Genomic DNA, 15,613 nt, shown 5'->3' with positions numbered 1-15,613 from the left:
GAGGGGAGGAGGTGGAGATGGGGAGTGAGGAGGAGGGAGATGGGGAGGGGAGGAGGTGGAGATGGGGAGGGGAGGAGGTGGAGATGGGGAGTGGAAGGGAGTGGAAGGAGGTGGAGATGGGGAGGGGGAAGGAGGAGGGAGAGGAGGAGGGGAGAAGGGGGAGGGGGAGAAAGGGGAGGGGAAGGAGAAGGGGAACCAGGTCTGGACTTCCTTCCTGGGGCCCAGGGAAGCTGCAGACAGACAGCCGGAGACTCTGGGCTGGGCTTGGTGGTCGGGTCAGATCTGAGAATGTGGAAGTAACAGGAGGTGGAGGCCGCCCTGGGCCGCAGACGGGCCATCCTGAGGGCTTAGCGGAAGCTGAGAAGCCAGCCCGGGATGGGAGGTGGAAGCTCCAGCAGGCTGGGTGCAGGTCGGAGAGGGCGAGTCTCACGGGGCCCATCCTCAGTGACACAGAGGGAACCCCAAGGCGCCGGTGTGCTGTGGGTGGGGGGAGGGGGCAGGCCCTGGGCAGGGGTGGGCAGTGAGCCAGGCTGCCCAGGGGCTGAGCAGAGCCAGAGAGGGCACGTCGGGGCACAGGTGGGCAGTGAGCCAGGCTGCCCAGGGGGCTGAGCAGAGAGATGGAGGGGCAGGTCGTGGGCACAGGTGGCAGTGAACCAGGCTGCCCAGGGGCTGAGCAGAGAACCAGAGGGGGCAGGCCCTGGGCAGGGTGGGCAGTGAGCCAGGCTGTCCAGGGGGCTGAGCAGAGACGGAGCGGGCAGGAGACAGACTTGTAGCTGCCACTGCCCGGGAAAGCTGGGTCGTGGTACCTCAGAGAACAAAAGGGTGGTTGTGAAGGCCACTGCCAGGACAGCCAGGCTGCAAACAGCCAGCCCCAAGGCTGGCTTCTCCCCGGGCCCCCAACACATGTCAGCCCCGAGTGTTTGTTCACGCCTCCTGCCTGGAAGGGCGGTTTTCCTCTGCCCGTCTGCAAATGCACAGATCTGCAGTATTCGTAGATATCTACAGTATTTGTAGCTACTACAAATCTGAAGTCTCTACAGAAAAGAAAAGAAAAAGTGGGGGTGGGGATCCAGACGGGGTGGCTGACCCCTGTGATCCCAGCATTTTGGGAGGCCAAGGCGGGTGGATCATGAGGTCAGGAGTTCGAGACCAGGCTGACCAATACGATAAAACCCCGTCTCTATTACAGATACAAAAAATAATAACCTTCATTCTCAGCAAACTGACACAAGAACAGAAAACCAACAGCCTCATGTTCTCACTCATAAGTGGGTGTTGAACAGTGAGAACACACGGACACATGGAGGGGAGCGTCACACACTGGGGCCTGTCGGGGGGTGGAGGGCTAGGGGAGGGATAGCGGGGGAGGGTGGGAGAATTAGGGAGAGATAGCAGGGGGCGGGGGGCTAGGAGAGGGACAGCAGGGGGTGGGGGGCTAGGGGAGGGAGAGCATTAGGAGACATACGTAATGTAGGTGAGGGGGGATGGGTGCAGCAAACCACCATGGCACGTGTGTCCCTGTGTAGCAAACCTGCACATTCTGCACATGGACCCCAGAACTTAAAGTACAATAAAATGGAACCCCGGAGGTGGAGGCTGCAGTGAGCCGAGATGGCACCACTGCACTCCAGCCTGGGCGACGGAGCCAGATTCCGTCTCAAAAAAAACCTGTATTTTTTTACTCATCAAAGTGTCCTTTCCAATTGCTAGAGATACTAACTCCGCCCAACTTGACCGCCAAGTGTAATAAAACACATTCTTTCATGGAGTGGAAAATGAGAAGTCATTTCAATCGCGACTTTCACTATGAGCTTCAGATACAAAAGGTAAACTCTCGCCCCGCGTGGACCCCCCTTATTTCCGGTAAGTCACACTCTGGGGCGTTGGAATGGACGAAAACCTCCTCCGAGAATGCCATGGAAGTATATGTCATTGAAAAAAGAACGTTTGAGGCCAGGCTCGGCGGCTCACGCCTGTGATCCCAGCAGTTTGTCAGGCCGAGGCGGGTAGATCACCTGAGATCGGGAGTTCAAGACCAGCCTGACCAACATGGTGAAACCCTGTCTCTAAAAAATAAACAATAAAATAAAAATAAATAAATGAAATACTACAAATAAAAATGCAGGCCAGAGTCGGTGGCCCATGCCTGCCTGTCATCCCAGCACTTTGGGAGGCTGAGGTGGGCAGATCATGAGGTCAGGAGTTCGAGACCAGCCTCACCAACATAATGAAACCCCTTCTCAACTAAAATACAAAAAATTAGCCGGGTGTGGTGGTGCGCACCTGTCATCCCAGCTACTCGGGAGGCTGAGGCAGGAGAATTGCGTGAACCCGGGAGGCGGAGGTTGCAGTGAGCGGAGATCGCGCCATTGCACTCCAGCCTGGGCAACAGTGTAAGACTCCATCTCAAAAAAAAAAATTAAAAATTAGCTAATCCCCCATCTTAAAATAAATAAATAAATTAAATTAAATTAAGTTAAATTAAATTAAAATTTTAAAAGGCCGGGCGTGGTGACTCATGCCTGTAATCTAAGCACTTTGGAGGCCAAGGCGGGCATATCGCCTTAGGTTGGCAGTTCAAGACCAGCCTGACCAACATGGTGAAACCCCACCTTAAAAAATAAAAATAAAAATAAAAAATTAGCTAAGCATGGTGGCAGGTGCCTGTAGTCTTAGCTGCTCAGGAGATTGAGATGGGACGATCTCTTGAACCCAGGAGTTCAAGGCTGCAGTGAGCTGAGCTCACACCACAGCCCTCCAGCTTGGTCAACAGAGCAAGACCCTGTCTCAAAAACTAAACTAAACTAAACTAAACATAATAGGTTGTTTTTTTTTTTGTTTTTTTTTTGTTTTTTTGAGACAGAGTCTCACTCTGTCACCCAGGCTGGAATGCAATGCTGTGGTCTCAGCTCACTGCAACCTACACTTCCTGGGTTCAAGCAATTCTCCTGCCTCAGGCTCCCAAGTAGCTGGGAATTCAGTTGCGTGCCACCAGGCCCAGCTAATATTTGTATTTTCAGTAGACACAGGGTTTCACTACATTGGCCAGGCTGGTCTCGAACTCCTGACCTCATGATCCTCCTCCTGCCTCAGCCTCCCAAAGGGCTGGGATTACAGGCATGAGCCACCAGGCCTGCCCTATGTGATATATTTATTATTTATGCTCAAATACTAATTATTTCATATGCATTTTATTTGTAAACCTGAATCTGCTCAAAAAAGCTAAGTCCATTAATTTCTTTTATATTACCAAGTATTTTTGAGCCAATCTGGGATTTTTTTTTAAAAGAAGTTAATACAGCACACCCACTTCTTTCTTTTGCTGATTTGAGGTAGCAAGCATAGCTGCAGTTAGAGGCAGAGTCGTAGCCTGGCTTTACATCTGGTGCTGCACCCACCTAGTTTGCTGGCCTGATACAGGCTGCCTGTGGCTCCCCCTGGATGTATGTGGAAGATATCTGGGAGGACATTGGGTCTTGTTTGTCCACAGGCCCTACGAAGCTCCCTCCCACCAAGTTCTTGCCACGGTGGCCCATAGGAAACCTTCTGGTCAGGTGCTATTTATGCCTAAGCTGATTGTTTTGCCCCCATTGCTCACCCAAGGACTTTCCAAAACCCCCTGTTTTGCTGGATGTCCTGGAGGGAGAAATATGAGTTTGGGGGGAGGAGGGTGTCAGGGAGTGTCCAGACACTGAAACCTTTGCTTTTGCCTTGCAGAGCAAGCAGCCTGTAATCACAGAACAGGTGAGTGTTCCTGACCCCCCACCCCTTGTACTTGACATTGCAAAGGGCGAGTTGTTTATTTTCTTTTAAACCACAGGTCAAAGGCATAACCTCCTTCCAGCTGCTCAATCCCGGAACGTACACAGTGAGAATAAGAGCCCAGGAAATCTATGAGCAATTCTGGAGCGCCTGGAGCAGCCACCAGCGCTTTGGTGAGTGGGGTGAGTGGGCTGAGAGGGGCGCCTCTCCCGTCTCCCTCACAGGTGAGTGGAAGCTGCACGCGCCCACTTGGGTCGTGGAAATGCAGGCCACCTGCCCCGGCCCCCGCACCGTCCGTGGGCTGCCAGGTTTTCACTGTTTCTTGGACTCGGAACTTGACCATAGTAATAATTATTATATAATACTGTATAATCATATATACGATATACTATATATTATTATATAATATATTATAATACATAATGTATATTATATATTACATATAATTATGGTATAATTATCTACAACATGTTATAGAATGTATCACATATTATATTATATAATTATATATTGATATATTGTATATTATGTAATTTATTATATATTATACATTATAAAATATAGTGTTATAGATATATAATAATTTAATTATTTAATATAATAATTATTATTTAATTTAATAATTGAGTCTTAATCCAGCCTGGGTGACAGAGTAAGGCTCTGTCTCAAAAAACAAAATTTAATATATAATGATATTTAATATATAATAAATCATATATTATTATACAATACATTATCATTATATATATTATTTTTGTATATATGTGAAAAGTTTAAAGATATAGATCATTAACATAATACTATAACAATTAATAGTATATATTATTATACTCTATTATTATAACACTATTAGTATATTATATAATTCTTAAAAATTTATGTTATTAAATCTATAATTCAGTAATAATTAATAATTATTAAATTATTAATAACAATAAATCTATAATTTAATAATTAAATCTATAATTTAATAATATATATTATTAAAATAATGATTATTATGTCATACATAATAATAATAATAATTTTTTGAGTCTTGCTGTCACTCAGGAGAGGAGACGTGGAGGGGAAGCCAGGGGAAGCTGACAGGCAGCGCGTGGGCCTTGTGATGAGACAGCCGTGGCAGGGCAAGGGGGTGCCACCCTCTATCCAGATAGGCTGCGTCTAAGGCCTCTGCAGCCGGATTCGGAGGAGGATTGCCTCCAGAGTAAGAGCTGCTGCCGGGGAGTGGTGGCTCACGCCTGTAATCTCAGCACTTTGGGAGGCCGAGGTGGGCGGATCAACTGAGGTCAGGAGTTCAAGACCAGCCTGACCAACATGGTGAAACCCAGTCTCTACTAAAAATACAGAAATTAGCCAGGCGCGGTGGTGGGCGCCTATAATCCCAGCTGCTCGGAAGGCTGAGGCAGGAGGATCGCTTGAACCCAGGAGACAGAGGCTGCAGTGAGCTGAGATAGCACCAATGCACTCCAGCCTGGGTGACAAAGCAAGACCGTGTCACAAAAGAAAAAAAAATAAAACCCGAAAAAACAAACACAACAAAACAAAAAAACTATCCAGGTGTGGCGGTGGTGGTCGCCTGTAGTCCCAGATACTTGGGACGCAGGAGGCTGAGGCAGGAGAATCGTTTGAACCCAGGAGGCAGAGGTTGCAGTGAGCTGAGATCGCACCACTGCACTCCAGGGTGGGTGACAGAGTGAGACTGCGTCTCAAAAAAAAAAAAAATTTAATGCACGAACATACACACACACACATACACAGATATATTATTATATAATAATGTGTATGATAAATTAAACATATTATTTATATGATATAATTCTATGATATATGATATAATTATATAATATATGATATAATTATATATTATATATGAAATATATATTAAATATTAAAATTATATAATTAAATATATTTAATATACTATATATAATTATAATGTGTAATTATATATTATATAATCATATAAATACATACAGTGTACATAATATATATATTGTGTATTATATATTATATGTATAATATATAATAAATTCATATAATATGTAATATAATATATATTATACATATACAATTATATATAATTTTATAATATATAATATAATATATAATAAATTCATATATGTAATATAATATATATTATACATATGCCATTATATATAATTTTATAATATATATTATATAATATTATTATATATGATATATAATTATATATCATATATAATAAAACATCTGTGATTTACTATACAATATGTTATGATTATATTATGTTAGATATTAATATATTAATATAATTATATAATATATGCTGTTATCACATATATACAATTTAAATTTTTTTCTTATTAAATATATAATGTAATATATATTATTTAAAATAATAATTTTTAATAAGGTCATGATCTTGGAGAGCAGTGGCGTGATCCATGCTAAAGACAAGGTCAAGTAGAAAGCCCTCGTCCCTCTGCGGGCCGGCGCGGTTCCTAGCCAAGGTGGCATCTGCTTGTTGGCCTCCATGCCACCTGCACCCAAAGCCCCTGCCAGGCTGCCGGGCATGGTGGAAGTCCCTGAGCACCTGCCAGACACGGAGGCAGAATCCTGGTGGCCTTTCAGCTCTGCCTGGGCTCCAAGCTGGGGCTGGGAGGTCCGGGTGTGGCTCTGGGTGCTGGTCCACAGGTGTCCCGCAGGGGGTCCCCGTCCCCGTATGGCTGTAAGTGGTTACAGAATGCTGCCAGGTGCCAAGGCAGGACACTGAAGGCAGTAGCTGTCTCAGTATAATCAATACCTGATGACTCAGTTTTAGCAGTGATACCAAATATATTTAGAAAGCATCACATAATCCATTGCATAATCAATCATGTTCAATCACGGGTCTTTATTAATCTCTGCTTTAGTATTACAGCACATTTTGGTATTTTTGTTTTATTTTTATTTTTTTTTTGGAGACGGAGTTTCGCTCTTACACCAGCAGGCTGGAGCGCCATGGCGTGATCTCGGCTCCCTGCAACGTCCGCCTCCCGGGTTCAAACGATTCTCCCTCCTCGGCCTCCCGAGTCGCTGGGACTACAGGTGCACGCCACCACAGCCGGCTGACCTCTGTATTTTTAGTAGAGGTGGGGTTTCGGCATGTTGGCCAGGCTGGTGTGTGATATGCGTTCAAGAAAAGCTCAGGCCGGGTGCAGTGACTCGAGCCTGTCACCCCAGTGCTTTGGGAGGCGGAGGCGGGAGGATCACTTGAGTCCAGGAGTTCGAGACCAGCCTGGGCAACATGGCAAAACCCCGTCTCTACTAAAAATGCAAAAGTTAGCCGGGTGTGGTGGCAGGTGCCTGTGATCTCAGCGACTCGGGAGGCCGAGGCGGGAGAATCGCTTGAACCCGGGAGGTGGAGGTTGCAGGGAGCGGAGACCACACCACGGCAGTCCAGCCTGGGCCACAGAGCGAGACTCCGTGTCAAAAAAATATATGAAACATAAAAAGAATAGACGGATCCTAAGAGCCTTTGATGTTTCTGCTAAGGACGCAGAAGCGTTCCGGCGTGGCCGTGTAGTGGAATCCCGTGATGTGCTGGACCTTGTAAATGATGTCAGAGGTTCCGTCTGCTGACCCTGCACCGCTGAGCTGTATACAGCCAATGTCAGCACATCCAGGCATTCGAGGCCACCCTTGGAGTGCGCGCCTTGGTAGTCCTGGTCCCCGGCGCCCCGCTGGACTCTTCTCTTATCTCTGTGTCTGTGTCTTTCCTTTGATCTGTGTCTGCATACAAAACAGCACCCAGTAGACCCTCAGGGTCTGGACCCTGCGGCTGTCACTTCCAGGGTGCAAGTGCTCAGTCTAGGTCCTTGGAATGCAGTAGAGTCATCTGTGCGCTGACGACGAACTTCCCGCTGGCCGTCACCCAGCCTGGCCTCCGCCTGTCTGCTGCCCAGCGCCCCGGGGAGAGCGCACGGCACCTGGTCCCCCCAGGGCGGCCCCTGGTCCCTGACCCCATCATGATTTTTTTCTCCTAGAGTGTGATCAGGAGGAGGACCCGCACACCCGAGCCTGGCGGACGTCACTGCTCATCGCGCTGGGGACGTTGCTGGCCGTGCTCTGTGCTGTCCTGCTCTGCAAAAGGTGAGCCCTTCTTGGGAACAGGTTGATAATATCACAAAAAACCACACCGAGGCTGGGCGCGGTGGCTCACGCCTGTCATCTCAGCACTTTGCGAGGCTGAGGCGGGTGGATCACCTGACGTCACGAGTTCAAGACCAGCCTGGCCATCTTGGTGAAACCCCATCTTTAAAAAAAAAAAAAAAACCACACCGAGACAGTGGATCGCTCAGCAAGGGTGCACCTCGCGGGCAGTCTTGTCAGAAGAGTGCCCCTGAACAAAGGACACAGGGACATTTATAACTTTTTTTTTGAGATGGATTCTCACCCTGTTGCCGGGGCTGGAGTGCAATGGTGCGATCTCGGCTCACCACAAACTCCCCCTTCCAGGTTCAAGCCATTTTCCGGCCTCAGTCTCCCGAGTAGCTGGTTTTACGGGCACCTGCCACCACACCGGGCCATTTTTTTTTTTTTTTCTCAGACAGAGTCTTGCTCTGTCGCCAGACGCCAGGCTGGAGTGCAATAGCACAATCTCGGCTCACTGCAACCTCCGCCTCCCGGGTTCAAGTGATCCTCCTGCCTCAGCCTCCTGAGTAGCTGGGACGGCAGGCACACGCCACCATGCTCGGCTAATTTTTATATTTTTAGTCGAGACGGGGTTTCACGATGTCAGCCAGGATGGTCTTGATCTCTTGACCTTGTGATCCGCCCGCCTCAGCCTCCCAAAGTGCTGGGATGACAGGCGTGAGCCACCGTGCCCTGCTAATTTTTGTTTTTTAGTAAAGATGGCATTTCACCCTGTTGGCCCAGCTGGTCTTGAAGTCCTGGATGGAAGTGATATACCGGCCTCAGCCTCCCAAAGTGCTGGGATTACAGGCATAAGCCACCATGCTTGGCCACTATTATTATTTTATTCATTTATATATTTATTTTTTGAGTCTCGCTGTGTCACCAGGCTGGAGTGCAGGGCCGCAATCTCAGCTCACTGCAACCTCCGCCTCCTGGGTTCAAGCGATTCTCCTGCCTCAGCCTCCCGAGTCGCTGGGACCACAGGCACGTGCCACCATAACTGGCTAATTTTTCTATTTTTAGTAGAGACGGGGTTTCACCATGTTGGCCAGGATGGTCTCGAACCCCTGTCCATTTGGACGGGGAACAGGATCCGTCTTGCAGGCCAAGTCTGGGTTTTCGTTCCCCAGCTGGGTCCCCGCAGGTGCTGTGTCCTACTCGCTGGCTGTCAGAGCCCCACAATCTGTCAAATGGGGGCCAGGCACGGTGGCTCACGCCTGTCATCCCGGCACTTTGGGAGGCCGAGGAGGGTGGATCACCTGAGGTCAGGAGTTTGAGACCAGCCTGGCCAACATGAAGAAACCCTGTCTTTACTAAAAATAACAAACAAAAAAATAAAAAAATTAAAAAAAAATTATCTGGACGTCGTGGCTGGCGCCTGTAATCCAAGGTACTCGGGAGGCTGAGGCAGGAGAATGGCTTGAACCCGGGAGGTGGAGGTTGCAGTGAACTGAGATTGCACCACTGCACTCCAGCCTGGGTGACTGAGCGAGACTCCATCTCCAAAAAAGAAGAAAAATGTGTAAGGCTGGACGCACTGGCTGAAGCCTGTCTTGCCAGCACTTTGGGAGGCCGAGGCGGGCGGATCACCTGAGGTCGGGAGTTCAAGACCAGCCTGGCCAACATGGAGAAACTTCATCTCTACTAAAAAAAAAGAAAATCCAAAAATTAGCCGGACTGTAAATTACATGCCTGTAATCCCAGCTACTCAGGAGGCTGAGGCAGGAGAATCCCTTGAACCTGGGAGGCGGAGGTTGCTGTGAGCTGAGGTCTCCCCATGGCACTCCAGCATGAGTGACAGAGCGAGACTCTGTCTCTAAAACAAACAAAAAAAAGCCTGTGAAATGGGTGTCAGGTGACTTCTGTCTCCCAGAGGGCTGGAGGAGGAGGAGGTGGAAGGGGTTGCTGCCCGCTGCGGGCTCAGGTCATAACCTCGGTGATCTGAGGGAGCAGGGCCTTCATGGGAGGCGGGGATACCAGCGCCCAGTTCCTGACAGTCCTGAATCAACTGCTCAGGAGGTGTCTGGGCCTCGGGGGCAGGGAACATAGAGGCCCCCTGAGCAGGTGACTTGCTTGAGTCTTTTGCTCGGTCTTGTCGCCCCTACGGCGTCTTCTGGACACGCTGAGCCCCTCCGGGTGATGACGTGGTCGGTGCTGGGTTCAGAGCAGGGCGGCTTCTCTTTCCTCCCAGGTACCTCGTGATGGAGAGACTGTTTCCCCGTCTCCCTCACATGAAAGACCCCATGGGGAACGGCTTCCGAAACGACAAGCTGGTACGTTGTGTTTCCCGCCAAGGGAGGGAGCTGGGGGCGTGGCGGGCACTTTGGGAGGCTGAGGCAGGCGGACAGCTGGAGGCCAGGCAGTGGAGACCAGCCTGGCCAACATGGTGAATAAAACCCTGTCTCTACTACAAACAGAAAACTGGCCGGGCACGGTGGCGAGTGCCCGTCATCCCAGCACTTTGGGAGGCTGAGGTGGGCAGATCACGAGGTCAAGAGATCAAGACCAGATTGGTCCACGTGGTGAAACCCCATCTCTACTAAAAATACAATAATCAGCTGGGCATGGTGGTGCGTACCTGTCATCCCAGCTACTCCGGAGGCTGAGGCAGGAGAATCGCTTGAACCCGGGAGGTGGAGGTTGCAGTGAGTGGACGGACATTGCACCCCTGCACTGCAGCCTGGCTAGTTTTCCTTGGTTGGGTTTGTTTGGAGATGGAGTTTTGCTCTGTTGCCCAGGCTGGAGAGCAGTGGTGTGATCTTGGCTCACTGCAACCTCTGCCTCTCAGGTTCAAGAGATTCTGCCTCAGCCTCCCGAGTAGTGGGATGACAGGCGCCCGTCACTATGCCTGGTTTACTGTTTGTATTTTCAGTGGAGACGGGTTTTTTTTTGTTTTTTTTTTTTTAAAGTAGCTGGGCATGGTGGTGGGCACCTGTCATCCCAGCTACTTGGGAGGCTGGAGCAGGAGGACTGCCTGAACCCGGAGGCGGAGGCTGCAGTGAATGAAGATGGCCCGGCTGCACTCCAGTGGATGAGGAGTGCCAAGGGCTGCTGCAGCAGTGCTGACGGGCGGCTGGGAGAAGCTGCAGAATGAAGGGAGTGGGGGACGCTGACTCCCAGCCCACCGTGACCATGGGCAGTCACTGCGCCCACATCCCAGGGCAGAGCACGTTTGAGACTGCACAGCCCCGAGAATTAGGATACTGCGTGTCTTGTGTGGGTGTGGCCGGCTCACCCGGCCTTGCCTTTTTTGTTTTCTGAGACGGAGTCTTGCTGTGAGGTCCAGGCTGGAGTGCAGTGGCGTGATCTCGGCTCACTGCAACCTCCGCCTCCAGGGTTCAAGTGATTCTCGTGCCTCGGCCCCCTGAGTGGATGGGATTACAAGCACGTGCCACCACGCCCGGCTAATGTCTGTATCTTTAGTAGAGCTGGGGTTTCTCCATGTTGTTCAAGCTGCTCTCGATCTCCTGACCTCAGGTGGTCAGCCCGCCTCGGCCTCCCAAAATGCCAGAATGACAGGAGCCAGCATGCCCACCCGGCCACTTCCTCTTGCCCTCTCCCGTCTCTGCAGGTGGTCTGGGAGGCGGGCAGAGCCGGCCTGGAGGAGTGCCAGGTGACGGAGATACAGGTCGTGGAGAAAAGCTGAGACCCGGCTCGGGGCCCGTCAGGGCTGCCTGCCTCTCCCTGGCTGGGCGGGGCGCCCGCACATTCTGGGTGCCGGACGCACATTCCTGATGGTGGTGGGCACAGGAGAGGCCCCTGCTGTTCCGTCCCAAGCTGTCGGGAAGAGGAAATAACAGACCTGTGTGTGTTTCTTTCGCAATAAACTGCTTTTTTACCCACTCACTGGTCCCTGTCTCGGATTCAGCCACGTCCCTCCAACAGTGTCAGAGCGCCTGTCTCAAGTGTTTGGTTTTTGATTCAGAGTGTGGCTGTCGCCCAGGCTGGAGTGCAGGGGCGCGATCTCGGCTCACTGCAACCTCTGCCTCTGGGGTTCAAGCATCTCCCGCCTCGGACTCCTGAGTAGCTGGGATTACAGGAGGCCACCGTTACTCCCGGCTCATTTTTTTGTATTTTTAGTAGAGGATTTTCACCCTGTTGGTCAGGCTGGTTTTGAACACCTAACCTTGTGATCCACCCGCCTCGGCCTCCCAAAGTGCTGGGATTACAGGCATGAGCCACCGCGCGCAGCTAAGGTTTGTATTTTTGGATACAGACGGGGTTTTGCCATGTTGGCCAGGCTGGTCTCGAACTCCCGACGTCAGGTGGTCCGCCCCGCTTGGCCTGTCAAAGTGCTGGGATTACTGGCATGAGGCACGGTGCCCCCGGCCTCCAGCGTTTTATAACGAGGTCTTCCAGTACTTCTGGGAAGCATGTTTGCTTTGCTGCTTTTGGACCGTGTGACTCCAGGCTGGCACAGGACCCTGGATGCTGGTGTCCTTTCATTTTTTTGAGACAGCATCCGCCTCTGTTGCCCAGCCTGGGGTGCAATGGCAACCTCCGCCTCCCGGGTTCAAACACTTTTCTTGCCTCAGTCTCCTGAGTAGCCGGGATTTCAGGCATGTGCCACTGCGCCCAGGTAATTTTTTTTTTTTTTTAATTGTTAGTACAGACAGGATTTCACCATGTTGACCAGGCCTGTCTGGAACTCCTGACCTCAGGTGATCCGCCTGCCTCGGCCTCTCAAGTGCTGGGCTGACAGGCATGAGTTACAGCGCCCGGCCACACTGCTGGTCTCTTTCAAAGCCACCTCACAGTGTTTTCATAGATGTCCCTAAAGAAGCTGTGTACACGCAGCTTTCTACCCGTAGGCGACAGGAGCTGCCCGTATCCGGCGGGGGCTGTGCCCTGGCAGGTCCAGTCATGCTGACAGCCTGAGGCCAGCCCAGAGTCTTCCATGCCCTGACCTCCTGCCCCAGAGCTGGACGCTGGCTTCACTTCCCATCCCCTCTCCAGGCCCTGTCTCCCCGATATGGGGTCCTCCTGACTGATCCTCTGCTGAGTGTGGGGCCTTGAGCTGCACCCACCACCCCAGTGAGGGTCACACTGAAATTGGGTGCATGAAGCCACAGGACAGGAGGCGTCAGCATGGTCTGAGTGTGGCGGGGGATGTCAGATGGCAAGGCCGGGGCATCCTGGTGCAGGAACAGGGTGACCTGGCAAGGAGGGTGCCCGACAGGCCCCCTGCAGCCCCCAGGGATGGTCCCAATGCCTGCAGAGCTAACACCTAAAACAGGGAACCCACCCAGGGAGCCAGTCGAAGGAATGAACCGTGATTGTTTTCTGAGATTCTTTTTTGAAGGAGTTTCACTCTTGTTGCCCAGGCTGGAGTGCAGTGGCATGACCTTGGCTCACAGCAACCAGGTTCAAGTGATTGTCTGGCCTCAGCCTCCCAGTAGCTGGGATTACAGGGACCGGCCACCACACCCAGCTAATTTTGTTTTTAGTAGAGACGGGGTTTCACCACGTTGGCTAGGCTGGTGTCGAACTCCCGGCCTCCGCCTCCCAAAGTGCTGCACTGACAGGCTGAGCCACTCCTCCACAGCAGAACTGTGACTTTCTCTTGAATCACGCCCCCAGCCATATCATCATGTATTACTTCCTGTGAACTGACCTCCAACACGCGGCTTGCCCAGAGCCTCGACTTTTGCAGATTCTGCAGGACTGGCTGGCTGAATCACTTGAGGCCGAGAGTTCACAACCAGCCTGAACGGCATGGAGAAACCCCATCTCTGCTAAAAACACAGCATTAGCTGGGTATGGTGGGGGGTGGGTACCTGTAATCCCAGCTGCTCCGGAGGCCCAGGTTTCACTGCAGCCTGGCCGACAATAGTAAAACTCAGAGAACAAACCCGCCACCTGCCCAGGGAGCCAGCGGAAGCTGCCCCATTAGTTCCACAGGACGGAACCGGGGACTGTTTGTAAGACACAGTCTCATCCTTTCTCCAGGCTGCCGTGCAGTGGTGGGATCTCAGCTCACAGCAACCTCCGCCCACCTCCCAGGCCCACGCGACTGTCCCGCCTCAGTCTCCCAGGTAGCTGGGATTACTGGCAGGGGTACCATGCGCAGCTAGTTTGGGGTTCTTAACAGGGACGGGGTCGCTCCATGTTGGCCAGGCTGGTCTCAGTCATTCTGGCACTCTGAGAGTCTGAGGTGGGAGGATCACGACGTCAGGGGGTTGAGACCGTCTTGGCCAATGAGGTGAAATGTTGCCTCTACCAAAAATATAGAATTAGCGGGGGCGGCGCCAGGCGCCCGTAATCCCAGCCACTCGGGAAGCCGAGGCCCAGTGAAATGGGATCGCACCACCGCACTCCGGCATGGGTGACAGCGACTGCTGCCCACACCCAGAAAGATCCTGCCTTTCGCGGCCGGGATTTCTGGGCAGCCCACGGCTCTCCTGGAACGCCATGGCTGCCGGCTGTGTCCCGACCAGGGGCTGACACCGCGAAGCTCCCACACTGAGGCCGCTGGAGACTCAGCAGGGCGTTTTCCTCCCCCGCAATGACTGCGGTGTGGAAGAGCCGGGACACAGCTGCCGCACCTGGCGGTGAGGACCCTTCCTGGTGCACGGGGACAGCTTCCACTTTGGGGATGCGAACTCCACTCGATGCTGGAATGGAGGCTGCAGGGGCCCCAGGGAGATGCCAGCAGGTGGGCAGGGAGTTCACGGGATCAGGCCTGCCTCAGTTTCCCCAGATTCAGGTTGGAACCTTCTGTCCAAAGCGATGCCATTGAACTGGGGGATCTCTGGGAAGAGACCCGTCACGGATGATGACTGCCCTTGGAAAGGGGACTCCAGGCCCGGAGTGGTGGCTCACGCCTGAAATACCAGCACTTTGGGAGGCTGAGGCGGGTGGAGCACTCGAGGTCGGGAGTTCAAGATCGGCCTTAGCAATATGGTGAAACCGCGTCTCTACTAAAAATACAAAAATTAGCCGGGCGCAGTGGCTCAAGCCTGTCATCCCAGCACTTTGGGAGGCCGAGGCGGGTCGATCACGAGGTCGAGAGATCGAGACCATCCTGGTCAACATGGTGAAACCCCGTCTCTATTAAAAATACCAAAAATTAGCTGGGCATCGTGGCACGTGCCTGTCATCCCAGCTACTCAGGAGGCTGAGGCAGGAGAATTGCCTGAACCCAGGAGGCGGAGGTTGCGGTGAGCTGAGATCGCGCCATTGCACTCCAGACTGGGTTAACGAGAGCAAAACTCCGTCTCAAAAAAAAAAAGCAAAAATGAGGTGCCCATTGTCGCAGCTACTCAGGAGACTGAGGCAGGAGAATGGTTTGAACCTGGGAGGTGGAGGCTGTGGTGAGCTGAGATCACGCTGGTGCACTGCAGCCCGGGTGACAGAATGAGACTGTCTCCCCCCAGCAAAAAAAAAGTGGGGAGAGGGCCCCTCTCTTCCTGGCCTTCCAGCCTCCAGAGCCGTGAGGCGTGCGGTTTACAGGCAGCCCAAGGAGCAGCGCCGTGGAGTTTCACAGAAGGCACAGTCAGCGCAGATGCCGTGGGGGCCCCGCCATCTACTGGGGAGCCCAGCTCCCTCTGTCAGCCTCGGTTTGAACCCCACCCCTTCCCCGCCGGGACCCCATCCTGGGGATGCCGGGAGGAGGCAGCACGCAGCCCAGGGGAATGCGGGCAGAGCACGCGGCCACGCCCACGTCCCTGGACCCCGCGGCCAGCTCCGGCGG

General features: G+C 52.0%; 1 protein-coding gene across 4 annotated transcripts in view; it reads left to right on the top strand.

Moving 5' to 3' along the window:
• Positions 1–11,762, top strand: part of IL3RA (interleukin 3 receptor subunit alpha) — a 23,547-nt gene extending 11,785 nt beyond the window's left edge. For 3 of the 4 annotated variants that reach the window (XM_074392438.1, XM_074392436.1, XM_074392435.1), the window contains 5 exons: positions 1,711–1,826; positions 3,718–3,744; positions 3,821–3,935; positions 7,770–7,875; positions 10,112–11,565. In XM_074392438.1, the coding sequence (XP_074248539.1) occupies positions 1,711–1,826; positions 3,718–3,744; positions 3,821–3,935; positions 7,770–7,875; positions 10,112–10,310 (563 nt within the window). In that variant the 3' untranslated portion in view covers positions 10,311–11,565. Of the gene's footprint in view, positions 1–1,710; positions 1,827–3,717; positions 3,745–3,820; positions 3,936–7,769; positions 7,876–10,111 lie in introns of all 4 variants that reach the window. The other variant, XM_074392437.1, reaches the window with a different exon arrangement.
• The last annotated feature ends 3,851 nt before the right edge of the window (positions 11,763–15,613 follow it).

This window comes from Saimiri boliviensis, chromosome Y (assembly GCF_048565385.1).
Source record: "Saimiri boliviensis isolate mSaiBol1 chromosome Y, mSaiBol1.pri, whole genome shotgun sequence".
NCBI classification, from domain to species: domain Eukaryota; kingdom Metazoa; phylum Chordata; class Mammalia; order Primates; family Cebidae; genus Saimiri; species Saimiri boliviensis.
This window is presented reverse-complemented; position numbering and strand designations above follow the sequence as displayed.